The following is a 21,707-nucleotide window of genomic DNA, read 5'->3' as shown; positions in this document are numbered from 1 at the left end:
CAAGAAATGAATACATGTATTGAAAATTACATACACATTATATGGATATATATTTTGTAATAATTCATGAAGCATAAAAGTATATAGGATATAACTTTAATGTCTGAAGAAACATAAATTATATTGATTTGTTATCCCGGCAGATTTAGAGAATCAGTGGCTTTATGCGATTGCAAAATTGGTCTTGCAGTTGTAATTCAAGCCAGAAGATGGCGCCAAAGAATCTGGCTTTTTGTTTGACGCTCTGGCGTAACTCAAAACTCCTCCCCTGACATTTTAGCGGGACTCTGACGTTCCACGCACGTCCCGCGCTAAATTTGTTTTGTGTCGAAGTAAATTCAAGGAACAACAACACGGAGGCGTATCGGCCTCACTCATCTATTTTAAACGGCTTTCTTGTTTTTTTCGGACCAAACTTTTTTCCCATTATCCTTACAAAATGTCACAACAAGCTGGTTACTCACCCAGTTTCAAAAGACCAGCTGAAATCCTGCGAATGCGGAGGAAGAGAGCCCGCAGCGAGGGTGTCAGTTCTGGTGGCCGAGGCTCCATATCAAGCCCGAGTGAAGGTGCCTCTATATCCGCCGTTCGACCATTCTCTCCAGGACCCCTGTTCGGCCAGGGTCGCTCTGGACGGGGAGTGAAGCGGAGAAACCCATTTGCTAGCATCGAGAACACCTTCAGCAGCCCAGCGAAGAAGAAAGTCTTTATTTACACTGATGACGACGCCGACTCTTCGGATTCTGTGAAGCCGGACTGCTCTGCAGGAGCGGAGGGAGAGAAGTCAACAACAAGAACGCTGCCATTCAGCGAACGACTTCTCCAGGCAGAAGAACTAAGCAAAGGCGTGCCCAGCAAGGTATTATAGATTGTTTATAACAACGTTATTATTGTTGTTGTAAAATCTAGCTTGCTACTGTACCTAACGCTAGCAGCTTGCTACTGTACCTATTTTCCAGCAAACTACAGTAGCTAGCCAACTGACACATGAAAGAGGTAACGTTAGTTAGCTAAATGCAGTGTTAGCCAGCTACTGTACACAGTTGTCAAATTGCTTTATCTGTCAAAGCATCACACCTTATGGTGATTTCACACCGCTGTTTTGTTCTGATCTTTCCCCCCTTTCTCTCTAACAATAGAAACCAACTTCTCTGTCTGAAGACGACTCACTGTTTGAAGAAGATGAGGACTTGTTCCAGGAGGAGAGAACATCCATACTGAAGGTGAGTTCTATTCAGTTCTCTATTCTCTTAATCCTTATAGACATGCCCCCCCCCCTTTCAGGAATCTCCAACTCCATTCTTGGAGAGCTACCAAAAGCCTATTAAAATTATAGCTATCTACATTATAGAACGGCTGTGGAGGCTTTTATTCCATCGCATTCAACTATTCATGGCTACAGACTAGGGGTTGATTTGGGCTTTTGTGAGTCAACATTTTATCTTGTGCGTGTGTCAGAGTCCCCAGGCTGGTGCAGTAACCTCCATAGCGCCCCCTGTGTGTGTGGAGTACCCTGCAGACTGGAGCCTGAAGACGCGTCTCCTCTTCACCTCCCCGCTCCCCTTCTCCTGGGCTGAACAGCCCAGAGCTACAGAGGAGGCCCAGGGTCTCACCCAGCACTGTAGAGGACAATACACTACTATACCACAGAGTATACAGGTACTGTTTATACATGTTACACACAAACACACACCAATGGCAACCAAGGCACAGGAGTACTAGTACCCGAGGAGCTTTACTAGCAACACATACTCTCTCTCTCTCTCTCTCTCTCTCTCTCTCTCTCTCTCTCTCTCTCTCTCTCACTCTCACTCTCACTCTCACTCTCTCTCTCTCTCTCTCTCACACACACACTCTTCTCTGTGTTCCTCCAGGACCCTCGGTCATCTGCTGAGCTACGATGTGGGTTCCAGCAGTGTCTGCAGTTCTGGCAGCACCCGTCCCTGTCCTGGCTCTCTCTGTTCCCCCGGATAGGAGCAGAGAGGAGCTTCACTGGCAAGAACGTCCCCTGGGCCCAGGACATGGCACTTCAACAGAGCCTCATGAGCGAATGGTGAGTGGGCATCAGAGGGGGGAGTGTGTGTGTGACTGTGTGTGCAGGTATTATTTCAATAGCTTTAAATGATCTTAAATTCAACTCCTTTCTCTCTCTCCCTCCTCCCTCCCCCCCCCTCCTCTCACTCCCCCCCTCTCTCTCTCCCTCCCCCCTTCTCTCTCTCACTCTCCCTCCTCTCACCCCCCTCTTTCTCACCCCCCTCTCGCTCCCCTCTCCATCCCTCCCTCCCTCCCTCTCCCTCCCAGGTCACTGAGTCTGTCCTCCCTGTACAGTCTATTGAAGGCCAGACTGTGTTCGTATTTCTATGTGTGTTCCTACCAGTTCACTGCTCTGTTCAGAGCCTCAGGACTGGCAGGGAACAGCAGCATCACTGCACTACTCACCCCAACCACCAGGGGGCTCAGAGAGGCCATGAAGGCTGACGGTGAGATAATAGATACAGTATATCCTTCAAGTTTATTATGTCATATGCACAGGATACACATTGTGTAAACAGTCCAATGAAACGCTGACCTTTAGGTTCCCTCTCGATAATGTGACAACAATAAGAAAATTACAAAGTAAACAATAAATCTAATAGAATAAACATTTTAGTATAAATACAAGAAGTCACTCAACAATATATAATGTAAAAGTTGATTAAACATTAATATATGGTTATTCTAATCTTGATAGTGAAACCTTTTCGGTGAAATACCTGTGCTTGTAGGTATTGAGTTCACACTCCCCCTACTGGAAGAAAAGAGGAAGAGCAAGGAGCAGGGATCAACCGGACACAGCCAGGAGACAGACAGAGAGGAGAAGGAGACACAGTGTGAAGCCAGTGACAAGGAAGACTATGATGATGAAGATGATGATGGTGGATTTTCCTGGCTGACGGAGATGGGAGTGCAGGATAAGATCAAGAAACCAGACAACATCTCCATCAAACTGCACAAAGAGCGCACCTCGGTGTGTTTAGACCACAAGCCAGAGTCGGTAGTGTGTGTGTCGGGAACGCACACCTTCACTCTCATCAACTTCCTCATCAACTGTAAGAGTCTGGTGGCGGGGTCTGGATCACAGGCAGGCCTGCCCCCCACCCTACTGGCCCCTACAGCCTTCAGAGGAGCTACGCTACACTCACTCAAGGTGAGACACACACACTGCAGCCATATTAGGAGCCTTACCTCCCACATTTCAATGTTCAATTATTATGAATAGAAATAACAAAAACAAGAATTTAACAGCATGTTGCCTTGTCTAATTGTGATGGTCTCTCTCCCCCTCTCTCTTGTGTTTGTCAGGCGCGTAGTGTGAACGTGAAGACCCAGGTGCGTGCTGGGTACCAGGACGTGTGCAGTCTAGAGGTGACGGGACCCATAATGCCTCACTCTCTCCACGCCCTGACCCGCCTGCTCCGGCCCGCTCAAAGAGGAGGCTTCAGCACCGCACTCTACACCCACGAACCCACCGCTGTCCTCAACACACACACCACCACCAGGGAAAAGGTCAGTCACACACACGAACCCACCGCCATACTGAACACACACACCGCTAGAACACAGGTGACACACACAAAGCTCAACTGTTATCCAAGTCACGACACTAATGTAACGGACTGGTATAAAAGCCTCATCATTTGATCTCCGCAATTCAAAGTTAAATTTGTAATAAAAAATAACTGAATATCCTTTGTACTTGTTTGTATCTCTCTCTCTCTCTCTTCCTTCCCCCTCTCTTCCTCCCTGCCTCTCCCAGGCTGAGCAGGCTGTAAAGCTGGATGGATGTGGTCTTCATCCCAGCACCATCCAGCAGCTCCAGGAGCCCTCTACCTTGGGAAAGTCTTCCCTCAGACAGCTCCACTTGAACAACTACTCCTACACATGGATGTCCTGAGAGCAACTCACCCTGCCTCTATCAGACTGCCCAGAGAGAACTGCTAGGCTGCATCCCAAATTCTACCCTTTTCCCTTTATAGTTAAATACTTTTGACCAGCGCCCTATAAAGTAGTGCACTATATTAGAAATAGGGTACCATTTGGGACACAACCAAGGGCCAACATGCCTGTAGTGGACCGTACCATTCCTACACTGCCATATATTTACTGTCCATATATGTCGGAATAGACTGTCCAGAACCTCTGGGTATGCTGGCAATTGTAGTTTTACTAACCCCCTGGTCCCTGGACTACAACCCAATGACTAATGGGAAATTGAGTTCTTGATGATTTGCCATAATGAGATGGATTTGGCTAAAGCAGACTTGTTGGTGGTTTTAGGCCCTGCCCTTTCTTATTTTATTTTTTCGTCTGTTTTTAAGTGCTTTTATTTCAACATAATTGTTTTACATTAATGGTGACATTTTATTGGATTAAATTCATGTTTGTCACATTATTTTTCTGCTTGACTTATTTTCCCCCCCTGACTGTTATATACTTGATGTCAAAGTCTGAACCTTAAGGTTTTGATTTCCTTATTTTTTCCCCTCTGCGTTGATTTGCTCTTGAGGAGAATAGTCAGTCACAGTGTGGTGTCTTGGCAGCAGAGACACTCTGTACTGACTTGCCCCCAGTTAGTTTCATGTTCCGTTAACGGGAAGCCGAATTGGGCTGCATCCAGGAGAGCACAACGTTCTGAAAGCTGCAGATAGAAATGGATTGTATAGAGCTGACATGGTCCCTTCTACATGACAGAGGCAGGAGCATGTCTATTCTATACTGAGCAAAAATATGAACGCAACAATGTCTACCATTTTACTGAGTTACAGTTCATATAAGGAAATCAGTCAATTTAAATACATTCATTAGGCCCTAATCTATGGATTTCACATGACTGGGAATACAGATATGCATCTGTTGGTCACAGATACCTTAAAGGTAGGGGCGTGGATCAGAAAACCAATCTATCTGTGACCACCATTTGCCTCATGCAGCGTGACACATCTCCTTCGCGTAGAGTTGATCAGGCCGTTGATTGTGGCCTGTGGAATGTTGTCCCACTCCTCTTCAGATGCTGTGCGAAGTTGCTGGATATTGGTGGGAACTGGAACACGCTGTCGTACACGTCGATCAGAGCATCCCAAATATGCTCAAAGAGTGACATGACTGGTGAGTATGCAGACCATGGAAGAACTGGGACATTTTCAGCTTCCAGGAATTGTGTGCAGATCGACATGGGGACGTGCATTATCGTGCTGAAACATGAGGTGATGGCGGCTGATGAATGGCACGACAATGGGCCTCAGGATCTTGTCACGGTATCTGTGTGGAATTGTGTTCGTTGTCCGTAGTTTATGCCTGCCCATACCATAACCCCACCGCCACCATGGGGCACTCTGTTCAGAACTTTGACATCAGCAAACCGCTCTGGTGGACATTCCTGCAGTCAGCATGCCAATTGCACGCTCCTTCAACTTGAGACATCTGTGGCATTGTGTTGTTACAAAACTGCACATTTTAGAGTGGCCTTTTATTGTCCCCAGCACAAGGTGCACCTGTGTAATGGTCATGCTGTTTAATCAGCTTCTTGATATGACACACCTGTCAGGTGGATGGATTATCTTGGCAAAGGAGAAATGCTCACTAATAGAGATGTAAACAAATTTGTGCACAAAATGAGAGAAAAAAAAAGAAGCTTTTCGTGCTTATGGATCATTTCTGGGATATTTAATTTCAGTTTAACATGGGACATTACAGTGGGCTTTACATGTTGCGTTTATATTTTTGTTCAGTGTACATAGTATGTTTCTATAAGAATGTTCTGCAAACGTTTGAGCCCACTGATCTGCATAGCTGCATGTTGATGAGTAAAGAGGAGCATCAATATAGACAGATGCAAATTGGCTACCTTTATGCGCCGGATGGCCAAATTAACAGGATTGATAGAGGGGGTTTATAACCAAACACTGGACTGGATACTAGCAATTTATGTTATTATAATCCTACATTCAGTCTTGACTATCTAGTGATCCAAATCTACAATCAGATCTCGATGTGTGAGCCTGTCAAGGTTATTATAATTTTGTGTTTTTATATTCGTTTTTAGTCTCAGTTTTCAGATCCACTTTACTAGTTTTTATTTAGTTTGTTTTACAAAAACATTTCTATTTTTATATTATTCTCTTTCAGTTTTAGTGTTAAGCTTACCATATGCTTCCCAGTCTTAACAGTTTGCGCATATTTTACGTCAGGCCAGGGTAAGCCTACACGAAACACAGCCCTTATTTTAAGTGTTTCTAAACTCCCCTATGAGAAAAATGAATGGTGGAAAAACGATTGGAATCATTTCCCTGTTTGACCGCTAGGTTTTATGGGTATTATGACACCCCCACTCTAGGGCTCTATAGGGTGGATGGATTAATAGTCATTTAAAGCAGCGCTAATGTGAGTCCTGACATAGACATCTGCTTCTCACGGTTAAAAAAGAGGACATCCCCTTGCCAATGGCAGAAGTCCAACCCGTGCGCAGATCCGTTTCTGACGGTTCGTTGTTTATCTCGCCTTGATAACCAGTTATTCGGTAAGAACACCGAGCACCCTTCACGGTGATTTGTTCTGTTGCCAAAGTTGATAATGGAGACGGTCAAGTGGACTTTTTCTTTTTAGGCTCGTGAGATCAACGACATCCACCAGACCCTGAACGGATTATCGTATCGATTTATTGATTGGCTATGAGTGGGATTTAGGCTACATTTCGAAAATATTTGTAACACTTTTTACCAGACATAATGCCCTTCTAATAACTTAATTGTTTCTTTCCTGATTTATTCAATAAAATTGTTTGTTTAGACTATATTTTATTATTTTATTTTTGTATTTATTTTTTACAGCAGGTGACCAAGGGCTAGACATCTTGCAAGATGATTTTTTTAGGCTTCTTGGCGATTTTGACTTCAGTCCAAGCTGGTGAGTTTCTTGAGATCACTAGGCTACTACTTTCTCAATAATTTAAAACTCATCAATAATTATTCTAAACTTTCCAAAGGCGTGGGTCGATCTTTGTTTAAAACTAGAGATCTCTGCTATACCTCTGCTCGATCTATCATCATCATCCAAAGGTCTTGGACACAGAAATTGATCTGTAGCATGTACATTTAGGTCTTCTGCCTGTCTCATGTCTGCCTTTCTTTCTGACTAATCATCTATTCATCCCTTTCTCCTTCTCTCTCTCCATCACTTTTTTCCATCCATCATCCCTCTCACACATACTGTTCTCCCCCTTCATTCTCCATCTGTCCATCCATCCATTCCCCCAGTGTCTGTGCCCACCTTCACCCCAGTGTATGAGCTGAAGGTGGGGTACGGGGACAATGTCACCCTCCCCTGTAACTTTTCCTCCTACCTGGGCCAGGATGATGAGGGGGAGGTCCGCTGGGAGGCCATGGGGCAGGAGGTGGCCTTTATGGAGGTTGGGAACATCCTTGGCGAGGCCAGCTGGGACGACAGGGTCAAGGGGGCGGAGGTCAAAACGACGCTGGGGTTCTCCTCCCGGGTGGAATTCCCCCCAGCAGAGAGGATGAGAGATGGAGACTTCTCAATGACCATCCAGGAGACAGTGCTGAGCGATGAGGAAATGTACGAGTGTATCTGGCAGGGCCGCAAGACCATCTCTACGGTCTGGCTCAAGGTTCAGGGTAAGTCTGTCTGTTATCAGGATTCCCATTCAGAGCCGCATTCTGTGGATGATGGAGTCGACCAGCGGCCATTTTGGGTGTACTATTTGGAATGTTTGATTAGCTTCATTTATGCTTATCACATCCTCTCTCACCCCTCACTCTTTTCTACTACTCTCCATCCCTTCTCTCTCTCAGAGCCCGACCCTCCACGGTCTATCACGCTGTTCAAGGGAGGCCCGGTCACTCTGCCCTGCTATGGCGTCATCCCCAAGACCCAGCTCACCAGCCAGATCTACGTCCAATGGCAGAAGGACGATGTGGAGATCCTGACCCTTAACCCTGGCCCAGACGACAAGGGACCTAAGGAAGAAGACCTCCGTCTCTCTCTCCCACCCAACAACCTGCTGGAGAACGGTGACCTGTCCTTGTTTATCTACAAGACGGAGCTCAAGGACCAGGGAGTCTATCGCTGCTTCTACAAGTCCAGGGGCTTCGAGGACCCCAAGAGCGGGATACCAGAGGCTGTCTCTCTGACCATCCTAGATCCATACACTGACCTATATAACTTAACAGGTAGGCCTACACAGGCTGACCTATATAACTTAACCGGTAGGCCTACACAGGCTGACCTATATAACTTAACAGGTAGGCCTACACAGGCTGACCTATATAACTTAACCGGTAGGCCTACACAGGCTGACCTATATAACTTAACAGGTAGGCCTACACAGGCTGACCTATATAACTTAACAGGTAGGCCTACACAGGCTGACCTATATAACTTACCCGGTAGGCCTACACAGGCTGACCTATATAACTTACCCGGTAGGCCTACACAGGCTGACCTATATAACTTACCCGGTAGGCCTACACAGGCTGACCTATATAACTTAACCGGTAGGCCTACACAGGCTGACCTATATAACTTACCCGGTAGGCCTACACAGGCTGACCTATATAACTTACCCGGTAGGCCTACACAGGCTGACCTATATAACTTAACAGGTAGGCCTACACAGGCTGACCTATATAACTTAACAGGTAGGCCTACACAGGCTGACCTATATAACTTACCCGGTAGGCCTACACAGGCTGACCTATATAACTTAACCGGTAGGCCTACACAGGCTGACCTATATAACTTACCCGGTAGGCCTACACAGGCTGACCTATATAACTTACCCGGTAGGCCTACACAGGCTGACCTATATAACTTAACCGGTAGGCCTACACAGGCTGACCTATATAACTTACCCGGTAGGCCTACACAGGCTGACCTATATAACTTACCCAGTAGGCCTACACAGGCTGACTGATCATCTGACACATTGAGTTTGTGCTTTAATTTGTGCTCAGTGTTTTCCCTTTTGTAACACAGGAACAGAGAATGTCACCAGTAGCTCAGACTTTACTGAGACTAGTGGTGCCAGCGAGAACCCAATAACGTTCTTCACTTTGGTGACCCAAGATAAGGAGGATATGCAAGGTACTGTCTAGGTGTTGCAAAGTTTGAAAGCTATTTTTTCCCCAATGCTTATTATTACTGTTTTCGTTAATGCTGGGACATACTGGTAACATTTCATTACATCATTACAGTGACATCATCTGAGCCAATATTAGTGCAGACAGAGATGACGCCATCATCACCTGACCCAACCTTCAGTGAGTGGCATGTTCTAAACGTTTTGGAAGTACTGTAGATGAATGTTTGAAGTAGTCAATGTTGAATACTGTGCCCTCCTATTCACTCTCTCTCTCTCTCCTCAGTCCTCTCCTCCTCCCCTCCTCCTTACCCAGAGGATCAAGAAGATGTGTTAGCAGTTTGGGTGAAGACTCTTCCACTGGTGCGTATCGGGATGATCGCCGGGGTTCTGCTGGTTACAGCTCTGATCTTCATCCCTCTGCTGGCTCTCAACAAGATCCCGTCCTAGACCCACATCAGGAAGAGAGGGTAGACCCAAGGGTTAGGGGCAAGGTCATTCAATTATGGTTCTGGAGGGCTGAAAAACAGTTTATTTTTTAATCAGACTGATTCAGACCTGGGTCTATCAGGTGACTCGTGGCCAATCAATTACATCAATTGATAATGAATTCAGGACTAGTAACTTTTTAAAGTGTATATATGTGAATATGCTAAATGATCTTTGCCACGTTACAGCTACAGCCACTATGCATTAATGTCCTCTGCGATGCTGGATCAATCACTCCTCATTTGAGCTGCCAGTGAGAGGTCTGAGATCGTTTGATGATGTCTGAACTGCTACGTCTGTTGAACGCATTGAAGGTTGTGTATTGGAATGTGGGATTGGACTCAAGGCTTCAGATGAACCCTTCTATGCTGTATCCATATATAGTATTCCTATTAATATCGCTCCCTGCACCAGGAAATATGTTTATTGCTACAAGTGCTGGAATGATGACACGGGTGGGGAGACAGTCTTCAAATACTGAACTGCACCGTTTGAAAACACAGTATTGGATGTACGATAAATGTGTGTTGAGTGCGTGGCAAATAAAAATGGAAGACACTTTCTTGTCTGTATAAACAACAAAATGAGAGAAAATGTACTTCACGCACATAGTCAAAGGATTGTATCATTTAATGAATCAGATAAAACAAACTAAAATCTTTATTTTGGTATTTCAGACCATAACTCATACTGTTACCCACATCTCTTCGCTTTCAGCTAACACTTTACATTTGTTTTTATACAGGCCTTGTAAATAACACTACCAACAAAAGCGGACTGAGAAAGCTCAACCTAGACAGTAGTAAATTAATCTGTCCAAAATTAGACAACTATCAAGTGAATCACTTTCTTGACAGCTTTAAAATGAATGTTCCAATGGGTAACATTTGATGATATTGATGATTTGGTCATGAGAATGGTGGAGTTTTAAAAATTCTCCCAAATGCATTAACACTATGAACAGCTTCTTGAAAACGTCATTTGAGCTTCAACACATAAGATAAACATTCAAAGTAGGATAAAAAACTGTTACGGAACCGTTTTAAAATATCAGTAAGTTTCTTTCGCTTCCAGATTAGCACTATCTCCTAGTGTTGACCATTAGGCAGCAGATACGGTCTGAATGCTTGTTGAGTGTGGGCTCAAAACATTGAATAAGACTTGATAGAACAGATTCAAATCATCATTCCCTGGTGGGTGAATTCAAATTCTATATGTCCATGTCAACCAGAAGGGTCTGCGGCTCAAGTCGTTTTTTCTCCAGTGTGTGTGTTACACATTGGAGGCGGAGGAGAACAGTGGTCCAGTGGTAGCAGTGGTGAACACAGGCCCTGTATAAAGCCCTGTGTCCCCTGCCACTTCTCCCATGGCCTGCAGAGCCACCGTAGCAGCCATGGCTTTGGCATGCTTCTTATTGGGACTGGCTGACGCGGGCTGGAAGTCTTGACCATTCACCACCACCTGGGATACAGAGAGAGAGAGAGAGAGAGAGAGAGGAGGAGGTTATATAACGCAAACCATCTGACAAAGTCATTCATAAACTAATAAACAAACCCATAGGCTGACAGCAAGTATCCACACCTTGAAAAGGAAGTTCTTGCGGTGGTCTGGGCCACTGTGGGTCACCATAACAAACTCTGGAGGAATCCACTTCTTCTTGTTACACATCTCCATCAGAGCAGACACTGGGTGCTTACCTGGGGGAGCAGATGGTTAACACATTCATTAAATCAATACAATTCTAATTGATTGATTCTATAGCAAATAAAATGCAATATTGGTCAATTGAGTGAGACTGAGTTAAAATCCTGTGTGTGTGGTGTACTCACCCAGTAGATCCTTCATCACAACCATACCGCCCGACTTCTGAGTCTTCTCTCCTTCAGCCACCAGACCTACGGTCAGATTATACACACATTATTAATCATCATTAATAGCCTTGTGGCATAATATTATGATGCATAATGCTTTGGCGTAAAGGATGGGTCTCCGTAATGGTTTGTACTGAATTTCACCTTTGCGGTCAGTCTTGAAGTCGATGATGATTGGCTCGACAGTGCCCTCGCGGTGTCGCCCTAGCCCCTCCCCCGTCCGCCATCCCATCTTCCTCATGAGGAACTCCCCTACTCCTCCCGACACCGGGGCTGCTCGCAAGAACTGGTCCTACAGAGAGAGAGAGCGAGAGGGAGAGAGGAGAGAAGAGAGGGAGAACAACAGAAGAGAGAACCATGGAGTGAGGAGGAAGAGAAGAGAGAAAGAGGCAGAGAGGCGAAAGCAGATAATTAGTTTCCACCGTGAAAACATCTCTCAACCACCTAATCCACTCACTCACACCACTGTCACAGTCAGACATGAGTTAGAGACTACCTTCAGAACAACTCTCACATGCCTCTGAATAACAGTTATTGGTGATTGTGTTACTGTCTGTAGTAACCTCTACACCTACATAAAACACTAGAATTAACTACACCTACGTAAAACACTAGAATTAACTATCTGTGGTGGCAGCTTTGAGCACTGTGAAATTCTTACGTTTCTGAGAGAACATTTCTAGAGAAACATCTAAACACATTAAAAGAGTACAGATGAAATCAACTAAAAGTATAAATCAAATAAATACTCTGGTGAAACTCAAGACACAGCCGAGAAGCTAATTTCTTCACACATTATACCACATAAATAAGAGGGGGCTGTACCTTGACACCATTTCTTTCTGTCGCTCTCTCACACACACATACTTTTTCTCTCACTTTCTCACTCTCTCTGACACACACACACACTGGTTACACAAGATGTACAGTAAGGCGCTGTGTGGTGTACGTACCTAGCCCCCCATCACCGGCCCAGCGTCAGACAGGAAATGAGAGGGGGCCTGACTGTGGCCATGGCAACAAGGACAGCTACAAGGACTGACCCTGAAACGAGTGTCCAATACACAGAGAGGTGAAAGTTCACAGGTCACCCCTGTGAACCCACACCTCTCTCTCCCTCTGCTCCAATCCAGACCCCTCTTTTCGACCCCCTTCCTCGGTCTTCCCCAAGGACTGGGAGGAAGTTGCCCCTAGACACTGATCTCAGGTCAGTTTGGAGTTAGGATTTGCAGAAGGGAAGCTGATCCTAGATCTGTGCCTATGAGCAACTTCTGATCGCAGCCTCCCCCAGGGCAAGGGAAAGAGCACAGGCATGTCCATGGACACCTGTAACTAGCCTAGGTCCCTCAGAGCAGAGATCTCCCTCAGGCAGTGGTCTCCAATTGTGGTCCTGGAGCTAAAGTGTGCAGGTTTTTGTTACAGCCCAGCACTAACCTATATGACTGTGCTGGGATGGAACAAAATCCTGCATAGCCTGGACTAGGGTTGGAGACCACTGACTGGTCTAAAACTAGACCCCACTCATCTACTGGGTAATGGGATGCACCAGGACTGGTTGCTAGGGGCACCCAATATCCACACAAACATCATGGTGCTTATGCTAGTGTGCTGTAAATCAATGTTAGCTGCTGTAATGCTAGCGTGCTGTAAATCAATGTTAGCTGCTGTAATGCTAGCTTGCTGTAAGTCAATGCTAGCTGCTGTAATGCTAGCGTGCTGTAATGCTAGCAAATGCATGTTACTGTAACATTAGTATGATCAATGCCCTCTCATCCCTATATCATGTCTCTGAACATGTCCATAGCATATGCCCATAGCATCTGTGACCTGTGACAAGCATGTGAAGGACGTGTCGTGTTAAATGAAGACTGAACTCAGCAGATCCATCACTCTCTCTACAGCAAAATTATGTGACAATGTGTAACCTAACCTGAGAGAGAGATTCCTCAGGATGTTTAATTTAGCTCCCAGAGTGTGTATTAAAACAGTACAGTAGCCCCCTGCCTCTGTGTGTGTTTACAGAGCTCAGGGAGGCTTGGGGTACAGTTACACACACTGGCTTCAAACAGCTCACTATAGAAAAACCATAGGGCACGTAGAAGGGTTCAGGGGGGTCCACAGACAGAGGACAAATGACTATGGTTATCTCTGGGCCTGATGACATTCTGGGTGTGGGGAGTGATAGGGAGATACAGCTTTAGGGAGACAGGTTACTATAGTCTCTACAGTCATGCTATCTTAGGGTGCATCTGAATAGTCTAAAGTGACGTCCTCACCTAATGTCCCCACTAACATCTGCACTGATCTTAAAAAGGCAGGATAGGTGAAAGAATAGTGCTTTCCCCTTTCCAGTGTTCTGAGATCAGTGTGAATCCAAGGAAAGAGACGAGGAAACTTCTTTAGACTATTGAGATGGACCCATAATCTCTGCCCTGCCCTGGGGTGCTAGAGGACAAGGGGGGGTCTGGGGTCTGCAGACTTACTTCCAGCTCTCCTCTTCCTTCCTCCCCTCCCTCCCTCATTCTCCGAGTCCCTATTCCGACTCCGAGGGGGACTATTTAGCGGACAGACCAGAGCGCCACTAGTGGCCGGGTGTCAGACCAGCGCACCACTAGTAGCCGGGTGTCAGTACTGCATTTGCACCTGCTTTGGTAAGAATGTCACATGTAAGGAATCTGCATCGCTACCCTTAACATGGTGTACCCACTTCACAGGAAATGTAATTAGTGAGGGTGTGTGTGTGTTGCGGGGGAGGGGTGGGGGGTGATTTTAGTTTCAGGGTATTTGGTGATATCTCTGTATGTCAGATTAAAGATAAAGATTAAAGACTGGGTGCATCATGTTACCACTGTAACAGACTGCAGTGCAAATATTAGGGTGAGTCAACATAAACAACAGGCTTCCTTTAACGTCAGGGGATCTTTTTCTGACGCAGACAGAAACACACACACACACAAACAAACAATACAGACAACAGATGCTCACCCACACACACACACACATCCAGACATCGGTAAACAGGAAGAAAGCTACGTGCGTTAGCGCTGACACGGGTTGCCATAGTAACAGTGGACCCCACGTTTCGGGGCTGTTACATCGGACCTGGATTCCACTGAGTAACAGTGGAACTATTCCATTCTAACCCAGTCTGTTCTACGTCAACAGAACATTTGTCTAACTAAATACAGTATATAGCTCTGGCTCTATGCGCACAGTCATCCAGTTATTTGATTTGGGAGCAGGCTGAGGAGTGTAAGGCTTGTGAAGTGGGTACACCAGTGGGCATGGGGCGATGCAGACACCTGTAGGGTAGTGGGGTGGTATGTTTGGGGTGAGGGGAGTGTGTGTGGAGCAGGTAAGACAGTGGATGGTACCTTTTTGATCCAGGCCTGTGGTCCGCTGTTGGACAGCTCCTCTGAGCTGAGCACCGTGGCTCCAGTAGAACCTGTAAACAGACCAGGGATGGTGTTGGACTGGGCCCACGCATCCACCTTCCAACAGAGAGGAAGGGTTAGTGTGTGTGTGTGTGAGAGACAGGAGGTGAAAAGATAGGAGTGTGTGTGTGTACATTATGCTTATACGAATGCTTGTTGTTGTTTACCTGTTCCTGAGCACGGCTGAGCATGCAGATGGCGCTGACGTCGTACGGGTTCTCCGCCAGACGCTTCTGGGCCTTCATCCTCTCACCAACTGCCTGGGTGATGTCTACAGGCTAGAGGGGGAGACACAAAAGTCAGCACCACACACACACACCAGTCATTCACACACATACATGCAAAAACACAATACTGCACACACATACACCAGTGAACAGCAGATAAAACTAATACAATAAAACTAATCTAGACTTATCCCATGAGACCTAGATCAGTTGTTATATATAACTACATACATCTACGTAGTTGTCAGTATTTGTATTTTTTTGAGTTGTCAGTATTAGTACAGTTGTACCCCCCCCAAAAAAATAAAACGCAACCTGCGGATTTTCAGCCAGATTTGTTTAATAACAGTTGCATCAAATACAAAATAAGCACAAATTAACAGCGAGGTCACGGATGACGTCAGCCGATTTCTCATTGATCCGCCCATCTGATGATTGATGACTGATCGATAACTCAATTATAAACCACTTGTCATCCCCTGGGGGTCAGGTTATTCATTGGCATTACTCTGAGATTTGAGAGGTCAAATAATGCCCTTGATTGTACATTCAATTTGGAATTGGTGGGGGAGGAGGGTCAGTGTTTTACATGCCGACCTCCGAAACAGCTATTCCAGCTAAACACAGTCAATGCTGCTATAGGGTCAGATCAGATTTATTTATTTATTTATTATTTATAATTATTTATATGAGGAGCACTGGTATGGCATTACAACTAAACTCACCATCCCATCTAAACCAGTGGTTCCCAAATCTTTTTCTCCTACTGGGTATGTCACCGCACCTAAGGCTTCTGGACTTTTCTACCTTCAAATCAACCATACCAATGTTTCTAGCTACGGTGTGGAACCAGAGAACCTGGTCTCAAACTACGTCCCAATAGGAATCAGCAGTGACCCACCACTTCGGAAACCCCTGATCCAAACCACTAAATGTGGTAAAACACTGGGTTAAAACTAAAATACAAAAATAATCATATATATTTTCAAAGCGTATGATTTTGAAATGCAGAATATCTTTATTCAACTCCGTTTCTCTCTCCATCCTCCCTCTTTCACGACGACTCTCCTAAAACCCCTTCATCTCTCTTAGTGTCACCTTATCCCATCCTCCCCCTCTCCTCCTCCTCCCCCGTCCTCTCCTTCCCCGCCGTGTCCCACCTGTAGCGGAGGCTCCGGGAACACACTATCACTCTCCTTGACGATCGCCGGCTCCTCCGTTGCCACGGACACCGCAGACAAAGGCGCATCCCCAGGCGAAGTTTCCTTGGCAGCCGTTGCCAAGGCCTTGGTCGCCGCCGCCGCTTTGGCCTTTTCCGCCTTCTTGTCGACGGTCACCCACTCTCCGTAAGCCCCTCCCCCGTCGCCCTCCTTCTTCCTGTGCTGGGAGCCCGATGACACGGGGAACTCCTTGGCGAACGCCGCCTCGCTCCGAACCGCCAACGCCGGCGATGGACGCACGGACGCGTTCTGAGAGAGGAGGAGGGAGGAGGGGCAGCACAGGAGTAGGAGGGGTGGGGGGGGGGGTTACTGTTAAAAAAATGGGGAGGAAAAAATATAAAAAGACAAAAAGGTGTGTTTCAACAAGGGGAATGGTTGAAGAGGAATGGCTTGTTATCATAGCAGTTATTGGGCCCAGTCTCAATCAGGTAGATTTATCTCCAGTGCACTTCAACCGGCAAACTTCACTCACATGACTGAGGTCTCCTTGGGGTGGAAGTTTGTGGGAAAGTGCGCAAGAGTATAAATCTACCTGGTTTAGTTCTGGGCCCAAGGAGGCTTGCTGTCTGCTTTGCCCATCTGCCCATTGCCTATGTTGGCCCAATGGGAAAAACAGTATGTTATGTTGTAAAATATAATGTGGCAGCAATAGGAACAGCTCTTTTAACATCAGCCCGGGGCAAAACAGACAGCAGACGGCATACTGCAGTTCACTTCAACCATTCACCCAGTTAGGCACATCTCTTCAGTCCCACACAGTATCTAAACAGTAACTACTCTTTAACTATGTTCGAACAGTAACTATGTTCTGAAAACCAAATATCAGTTCAAACTACCTCGATACATTTGCAAATGGTTAAGCTCAGAATGTACTGTATATTCATGAAAGACATGTTGATGCTGTGTGTGTGTGTGTTCCATGTTCTTACATTGAGGCTGAAGGAGATGCCCTTGACCTCCCTCAGGGCGGCTCGTCCAAACGGTTTGCCGTCTTCCTCGTCGTCAGATATACGGGGCTCAGCGATGGCCAGCTCCCCTCCCCTCTCCACTATCTTCTTACACTTCTACAAAGACACACAGGCCACAGCTAGAGGGTCAGTGTTTCCATTTCATGTCTAAGATTTGTGTTTTTTATAAAAAAGGTGCAGGTCTACATTTTGCACCAGGACAAATGCTTAGTAAATCTTCTCCAAAGCATATGATTATACGATTGTCATCGTCATGACATTGAAGAGCACTTACGTCAGTGAACTCCTTGATGCTGATGCTGTTGGCCTGCTTGGCCACCTTCCTCTTCACATCCTCGATGGTGGCCATGTTGGGCTGGGGGGGACCTGGCGGGGGCTTGTTGGTGATGCTGGGGAGCGGGGCCATCTGGTGCATGGAGGCCATAGATCCCATACTGGCCAGGGCAGCCGTCATTGTGGCAGCCGTCATGCTAGCCATAGCTGCATTCATGGTCATGCTCATAGGCATGTTCATAGTCATGTTCATGGGCATGTTCATATTCATGGGCATGGAGAAGGACATGGGGTTGGGTAAAGGCAGCTGGAGGACTGCTTTGGGTCGTAGGCTCTCTGGGATGGGTATCCCGGCCTTGGCACACATGGCGGCTGCATTAGCCTTAGCAATCTCCAGTAACTGGTCTTTATCTGTGAGGAGGGATGAGGAACACATCACAAACTTGCATTGAGACTGCACTTACTGTACACCTGTGTTTTTTTCAAGTTACCCTTAGGGAAAATAAAGTTATTCAACTCAAATACATTGATCATGCAAAAAATGTTGTGACATGCTTACCCAGCTCTGTGAGTCGTGGCGGGCTTTTGCTGGTGTCGCGGTTGGTGCGTGCCGGGGACCTCTTCTTGCGGAGGATGAGGACTGGGGAGTGGCTTGGCTCACGCTTCCAGCGGTCCCTCTGGCTCAGCTGGTGGCTGCCGAATGCACCCCTCCCCCTCCGCCGCGAACCGGAGCGCGACCTCGATCGCTTTGACCTCCGAGCAGGAGACCGTGACTTGGACCGTTTCCTTTTCGGTGACCTAGACTTTGAGCGCTTGTTCCGCGTTCTGGATTTGGATCGTGATTTCTTCTTTCTCGTCCCAGACTTTGAACGAGACTTCTTCCTCCGAGACGGCGTCCTAGATTTAGACTTCCTCTTGCGGCTTCGCGACGAGGACCTTGATTTCTTCTTCCTCCCTGGAGACTTGGATCTGGACCTCCTCTTCTTGGAGGACTTTGCATCAGAGCGTTTCTTCTGAGCAGGAGACTTTGACCTGGACTTTTTCCTCTTTGAAGGAGACCTGGACTTCGAAGACGCTCCTTCCTTCTCTGTCGTCTCTGCCTCTCCAGATGTTGGCTGTGATTTAGGTTGAGGTGAGGCAGCCAGCTCTCCATCTTCACCCTGAGGTGTCACCTTGTCCCCTCCATCAGCATCCGTTTTGGGGGGTAGGGAATCTACAGAGCCATACAGGGTTTCTGAAGTAACAGGTCCATCCGATTCCCCTGGCTCACCAGTTGGCTGGCAGCTGTGGTTAGGATCAGAGACTGACGTTGAATGGTGGTCAGGGGAGGCCTCATGCTGCTCACCTGAAGGCACCTCGGGAGGAATAGGGCACTTCTGTGGAGACGTCAGACATTCTGAGTGCTGGGAGGAAACGGCTGGCTCTCCCTTATTGCTGTCCCCTAATAAGGGTATCGGCTTCCACCCTCCTCCAGAGGCGACGGCCATATTGACGACACCATCAATGCTGCTTTCGGAAGCTAGGGCTGGCGGATCGATTGGAACCATTACGTTTTCGTCTTTCACAGCAGACTCATCTTTGGCCAGGGCCGCAGAGGGATCCTTCTCGGCCGATGGGCTGTCTCTTGAGGCAGACCCGGATTTGGATTTGTCGTTTCTGGACGGAGAGAGAGATCTTGAACTCATCTCTCTGCGTCTCGACTGAGATCTCGTCTTAGATTTCGATCGCCTTCTGGATCTCGATCTGGACCGTCTGTCTTTCTTTAAGATCACGAGGGACCTTGACCGGGTTCTCCTGCCTCTCCTGGACCCGGACCTTCTAGAACGCGACCCGGACCTCCGGTGCCTTGATCTGGAACGTGTGTGTCCGACACCTCTTCTACCGGACCTCGATCTGGATCTCCCTCTCCTGTCCCGGGATCTGGACCTGCGCTTGCCTGAACGAGACCGTGAGCGTCTGGAGGAGGACTTTTCAGAACACTTCTCCTCTAGTTTAGGGATGATATCAGGCAGATCCTGAGGTTTGCTCTCCTTGTTCCCAGGCTGAGGCTTCGACTCGGACTCCGATTCAGATGAGCTGTTGGACTTGCCATCTTTCTTCCGCTTTTTCTTCTTCTTCTTCCCAGAATGTCGTTTATGCCGCTTGGATCTCCCATCATCCTCTTCCCCTGTGGAATTAATGACAATATTTGAGAAATTAATCATCATGACATTTGATTCAATAGTGTTAAAGGCACAATATGTAGACATCGACATTACCTGGTTGCTAAAATTATGTGTTTGCCAAATTTCAGTTTGTGACAAAACAAGCAATATTTAGTGTAGAGAATCATTGTACCATCTAGCTAAACTGCTGTGAAATATACTTTCAATAACCAAAAACGTTGTAAAAAGACACAAACGGATCTACCGCTTATCAGACTTGCTTTCAATGAGAATGACAGATCTAGAACTCACATTTCAATGTGAATTTCGTTGTGCACAAAGCTACATAATGGACCTTTAAGTAGTCGGCTGATTATTAACATCAAACTGAAAAGGTCCACCACTGCTATTATGCATATGCTTAGTATTATACTTAGTAGTAGCGTGAGACTACTTACCAGTCTTTGCCTGGTCTCCATCTGAGTCTGCTGCCGATTCTGAGTCACTCTCTTTCTCTTCCTTACGTTTCTTCTTTTTGCTTTTGTGCTTCTTGTGCTTCTTGTGTTTCTTGTGTTTCTTTTGTGGGACATCACCCTCTTCCTTATTGGTTACGCCATCTTTATCTGCATAAATAATACAGTACATTACTTAACATTAGAATTTCATTTGAAATAGATGTTTTCACCTGATCACAACTGTAGTATCAGTGCAAATAAAGGAAAGGAGATGAGAGAATATCACTTTGGACTATTGAGATACAGCCCGTGTGGTACTGACCTTGTGTGTTGTTGATCCCATCTGCTCTTTCTGCAGTTTTACCATTGGGATGGCCTTCATCTGTCAGACTTAATAGAGAGAATGCAGGTATGAGATGACCCCTGTACTTGAACTTACAGTAGGGTCCTTCAACTTTCTTATCAGCAGGGGTCTTGGTTTTTAACAACATGACACTGGACACAACGTTAAAGGCCAATATCTAAGTATGCATGAGCTTGATTTATACTACATGTGTAACGTAGTCTACATAATAACAACTGACAGGCTAGCTAGCTACCTTTAGTTATTTAACCTCAAATTAGAATGTGATTGTGTAACATGAAAACTCAAAGGCATAACTACAAGTCCCCGGCATTGTTTTTGACATAGCTAGCTAAATTGAAAGTCCGGATAATCCAAAGTTTGTATATGTAATTTATATGTATTGCCTTCGCACACTGTGAGTCTGCCAAACCAACGTTTTGGGGCAGTTCTAGCAAAGAGATCGCGTCCTGGTAAACTGCTAACGTTGGCTTGTTAGCAATCCGCATTTAGCATGATTAGCTAGCTAGGAAGGTGCGTAGTGCGAACAAACTAACGTTAGCTACCTGGTTTGCTTGAACCCAATAACCACAGTATCATAATATTTGCAAGAACCAACCCATGAGACTACTGTGTTATTAATCAGCTACTTAGCTAGCTAGCTAAATACATTGTAGCCATAGAAACTGCCTGCCTAGCACACTTTGTACTGGACACGCAAGTTAGCTAGCTAGTAGGCCAGCACAGAAGAATATACATTTCTCAATTTGTCCGAACAAACCATTCATGCCAGTAATGTAAACTGTATAAAAACATATTTACATGATATCTTGACTCTCATCTTCAATTTCTTTTATCTTATTTACTACGAAATCGCGAAAGATTTGCTCGATGTTGGCCGCCATGTCTTTCGTAATCCCTCAATTTACCGACACATCCACCAATGTGTTCTCCACAGCATCCGTACAGCGCATGTGTAGTAGCACAGACCAACACCGGACGTTGGTTGCAACCCACCGCACATACATACTGAAAAAGTTGTTCATGGTTGGGTGCGTACTGTCTTTGCCTCTGTCTGTCATCAACTGTCGGTGTAGTGAAGCACTTCGTTTATCCATTGATCTCACTTTTCTAGTTTTCCTCAAGCGAA

The 21,707-nt window shown here is 46.1% G+C and overlaps 3 protein-coding genes across 7 annotated transcripts; 2 read left to right on the top strand and 1 right to left on the bottom strand.

Moving 5' to 3' along the window:
- The first annotated feature begins 349 nt into the window (after positions 1–349).
- On the top strand, positions 350–4,430 carry donson (DNA replication fork stabilization factor DONSON). Its single transcript, XM_084190824.1, has 8 exons — positions 350–859; positions 1,140–1,223; positions 1,459–1,659; positions 1,875–2,053; positions 2,302–2,480; positions 2,766–3,187; positions 3,343–3,546; positions 3,797–4,430. Exons 1-8 carry the CDS (start codon positions 440–442, stop codon positions 3,932–3,934), a joined length of 1,827 nt encoding a protein of 608 aa, XP_084046950.1. The 5' UTR covers positions 350–439; the 3' UTR covers positions 3,935–4,430.
- A 2,000-nt stretch (positions 4,431–6,430) lies between these two features.
- LOC311115671 (uncharacterized protein) lies at positions 6,431–10,170 on the top strand. Of its 3 annotated transcripts, none has more exons than XM_084190829.1 (7): positions 6,431–6,556; positions 6,867–6,942; positions 7,293–7,670; positions 7,848–8,693; positions 9,031–9,138; positions 9,249–9,314; positions 9,450–10,170. In XM_084190829.1, the coding sequence occupies exons 2-7, from the start codon at positions 6,897–6,899 to the stop codon at positions 9,581–9,583; spliced, it is 1,578 nt and encodes a 525-aa protein (XP_084046955.1). In that variant the 5' UTR covers positions 6,431–6,556; positions 6,867–6,896; the 3' UTR covers positions 9,584–10,170. The 3 variants fall into 3 exon arrangements, with proteins under 3 accessions (XP_084046955.1, XP_084046954.1, XP_084046956.1); XM_084190828.1 differs by having other exon boundaries at positions 9,420–10,167; XM_084190830.1 differs by having other exon boundaries at positions 7,848–8,225; positions 9,420–10,162.
- Positions 10,171–10,234: 64 nt separating this feature from the next.
- Positions 10,235–21,556, bottom strand: sonb (SON DNA and RNA binding protein b). 3 transcript variants are annotated; one of them, XR_014611303.1, is made up of 15 exons: positions 21,380–21,556; positions 20,537–20,604; positions 20,218–20,382; positions 18,175–19,782; positions 17,617–18,026; positions 17,304–17,438; positions 16,315–16,623; positions 15,095–15,205; positions 14,868–14,984; positions 13,977–14,139; positions 12,447–12,537; positions 11,638–11,785; positions 11,452–11,517; positions 11,204–11,319; positions 10,235–11,083 (listed from the first exon to the last, which is right to left on the bottom strand). XR_014611303.1 is itself a non-coding variant. In XM_084190827.1 (13 exons), exons 1-13 carry the CDS (start codon positions 21,460–21,462, stop codon positions 10,895–10,897), a joined length of 3,525 nt encoding a protein of 1,174 aa, XP_084046953.1. In that variant the 5' UTR covers positions 21,463–21,555; the 3' UTR covers positions 10,235–10,894. The 3 variants fall into 3 exon arrangements, 1 of the variants encoding a protein (XP_084046953.1); XR_014611304.1 differs by lacking the exon at positions 13,977–14,139; XM_084190827.1 differs by lacking the exons at positions 12,447–12,537; positions 13,977–14,139 and having other exon boundaries at positions 21,380–21,555.
- Positions 21,557–21,707: the final 151 nt, after the last annotated feature.

Source organism: Coregonus lavaretus (assembly GCF_964263955.1).
Source record: "Coregonus lavaretus genome assembly, contig: HAP1_SCAFFOLD_3065, whole genome shotgun sequence".
Lineage (NCBI taxonomy): Eukaryota > Metazoa > Chordata > Actinopteri > Salmoniformes > Salmonidae > Coregonus > Coregonus lavaretus.
Note: the sequence above shows the minus strand (reverse complement) of the source record. Positions and strands in the feature narration are given on the sequence as shown.

Coding starts and splice junctions, on each gene's coding strand:
- donson (XM_084190824.1), top strand. CDS start 440: ATGTCACAACAAGCTGGTTACTCACCCAGTTTCAAAAGACCAGCTGAA. Junction 860..1,139: donor GCAAAGGCGTGCCCAGCAAG/GTATTATAGATT, acceptor CTCTAACAATAG/AAACCAACTTCTCTGTCTGA. Junction 1,224..1,458: donor AGAGAACATCCATACTGAAG/GTGAGTTCTATT, acceptor TGCGTGTGTCAG/AGTCCCCAGGCTGGTGCAGT.
- LOC311115671 (XM_084190828.1), top strand. CDS start 6,897: ATGATTTTTTTAGGCTTCTTGGCGATTTTGACTTCAGTCCAAGCTG. Junction 8,694..9,030: donor TGACCTATATAACTTAACAG/GTAGGCCTACAC, acceptor TTTGTAACACAG/GAACAGAGAATGTCACCAGT. Junction 9,315..9,419: donor ATCACCTGACCCAACCTTCA/GTGAGTGGCATG, acceptor CTCTCTCCTCAG/TCCTCTCCTCCTCCCCTCCT.
- sonb (XM_084190827.1), bottom strand. CDS start 21,462: ATGGCGGCCAACATCGAGCAAATCTTTCGCGATTTCGTAGTAAATAAG. Junction 20,383..20,536: donor TGGGATCAACAACACACAAG/GTCAGTACCACA, acceptor TTATTTATGCAG/ATAAAGATGGCGTAACCAAT. Junction 11,084..11,203: donor GCAAGAACTTCCTTTTCAAG/GTGTGGATACTT, acceptor TCTGTATCCCAG/GTGGTGGTGAATGGTCAAGA.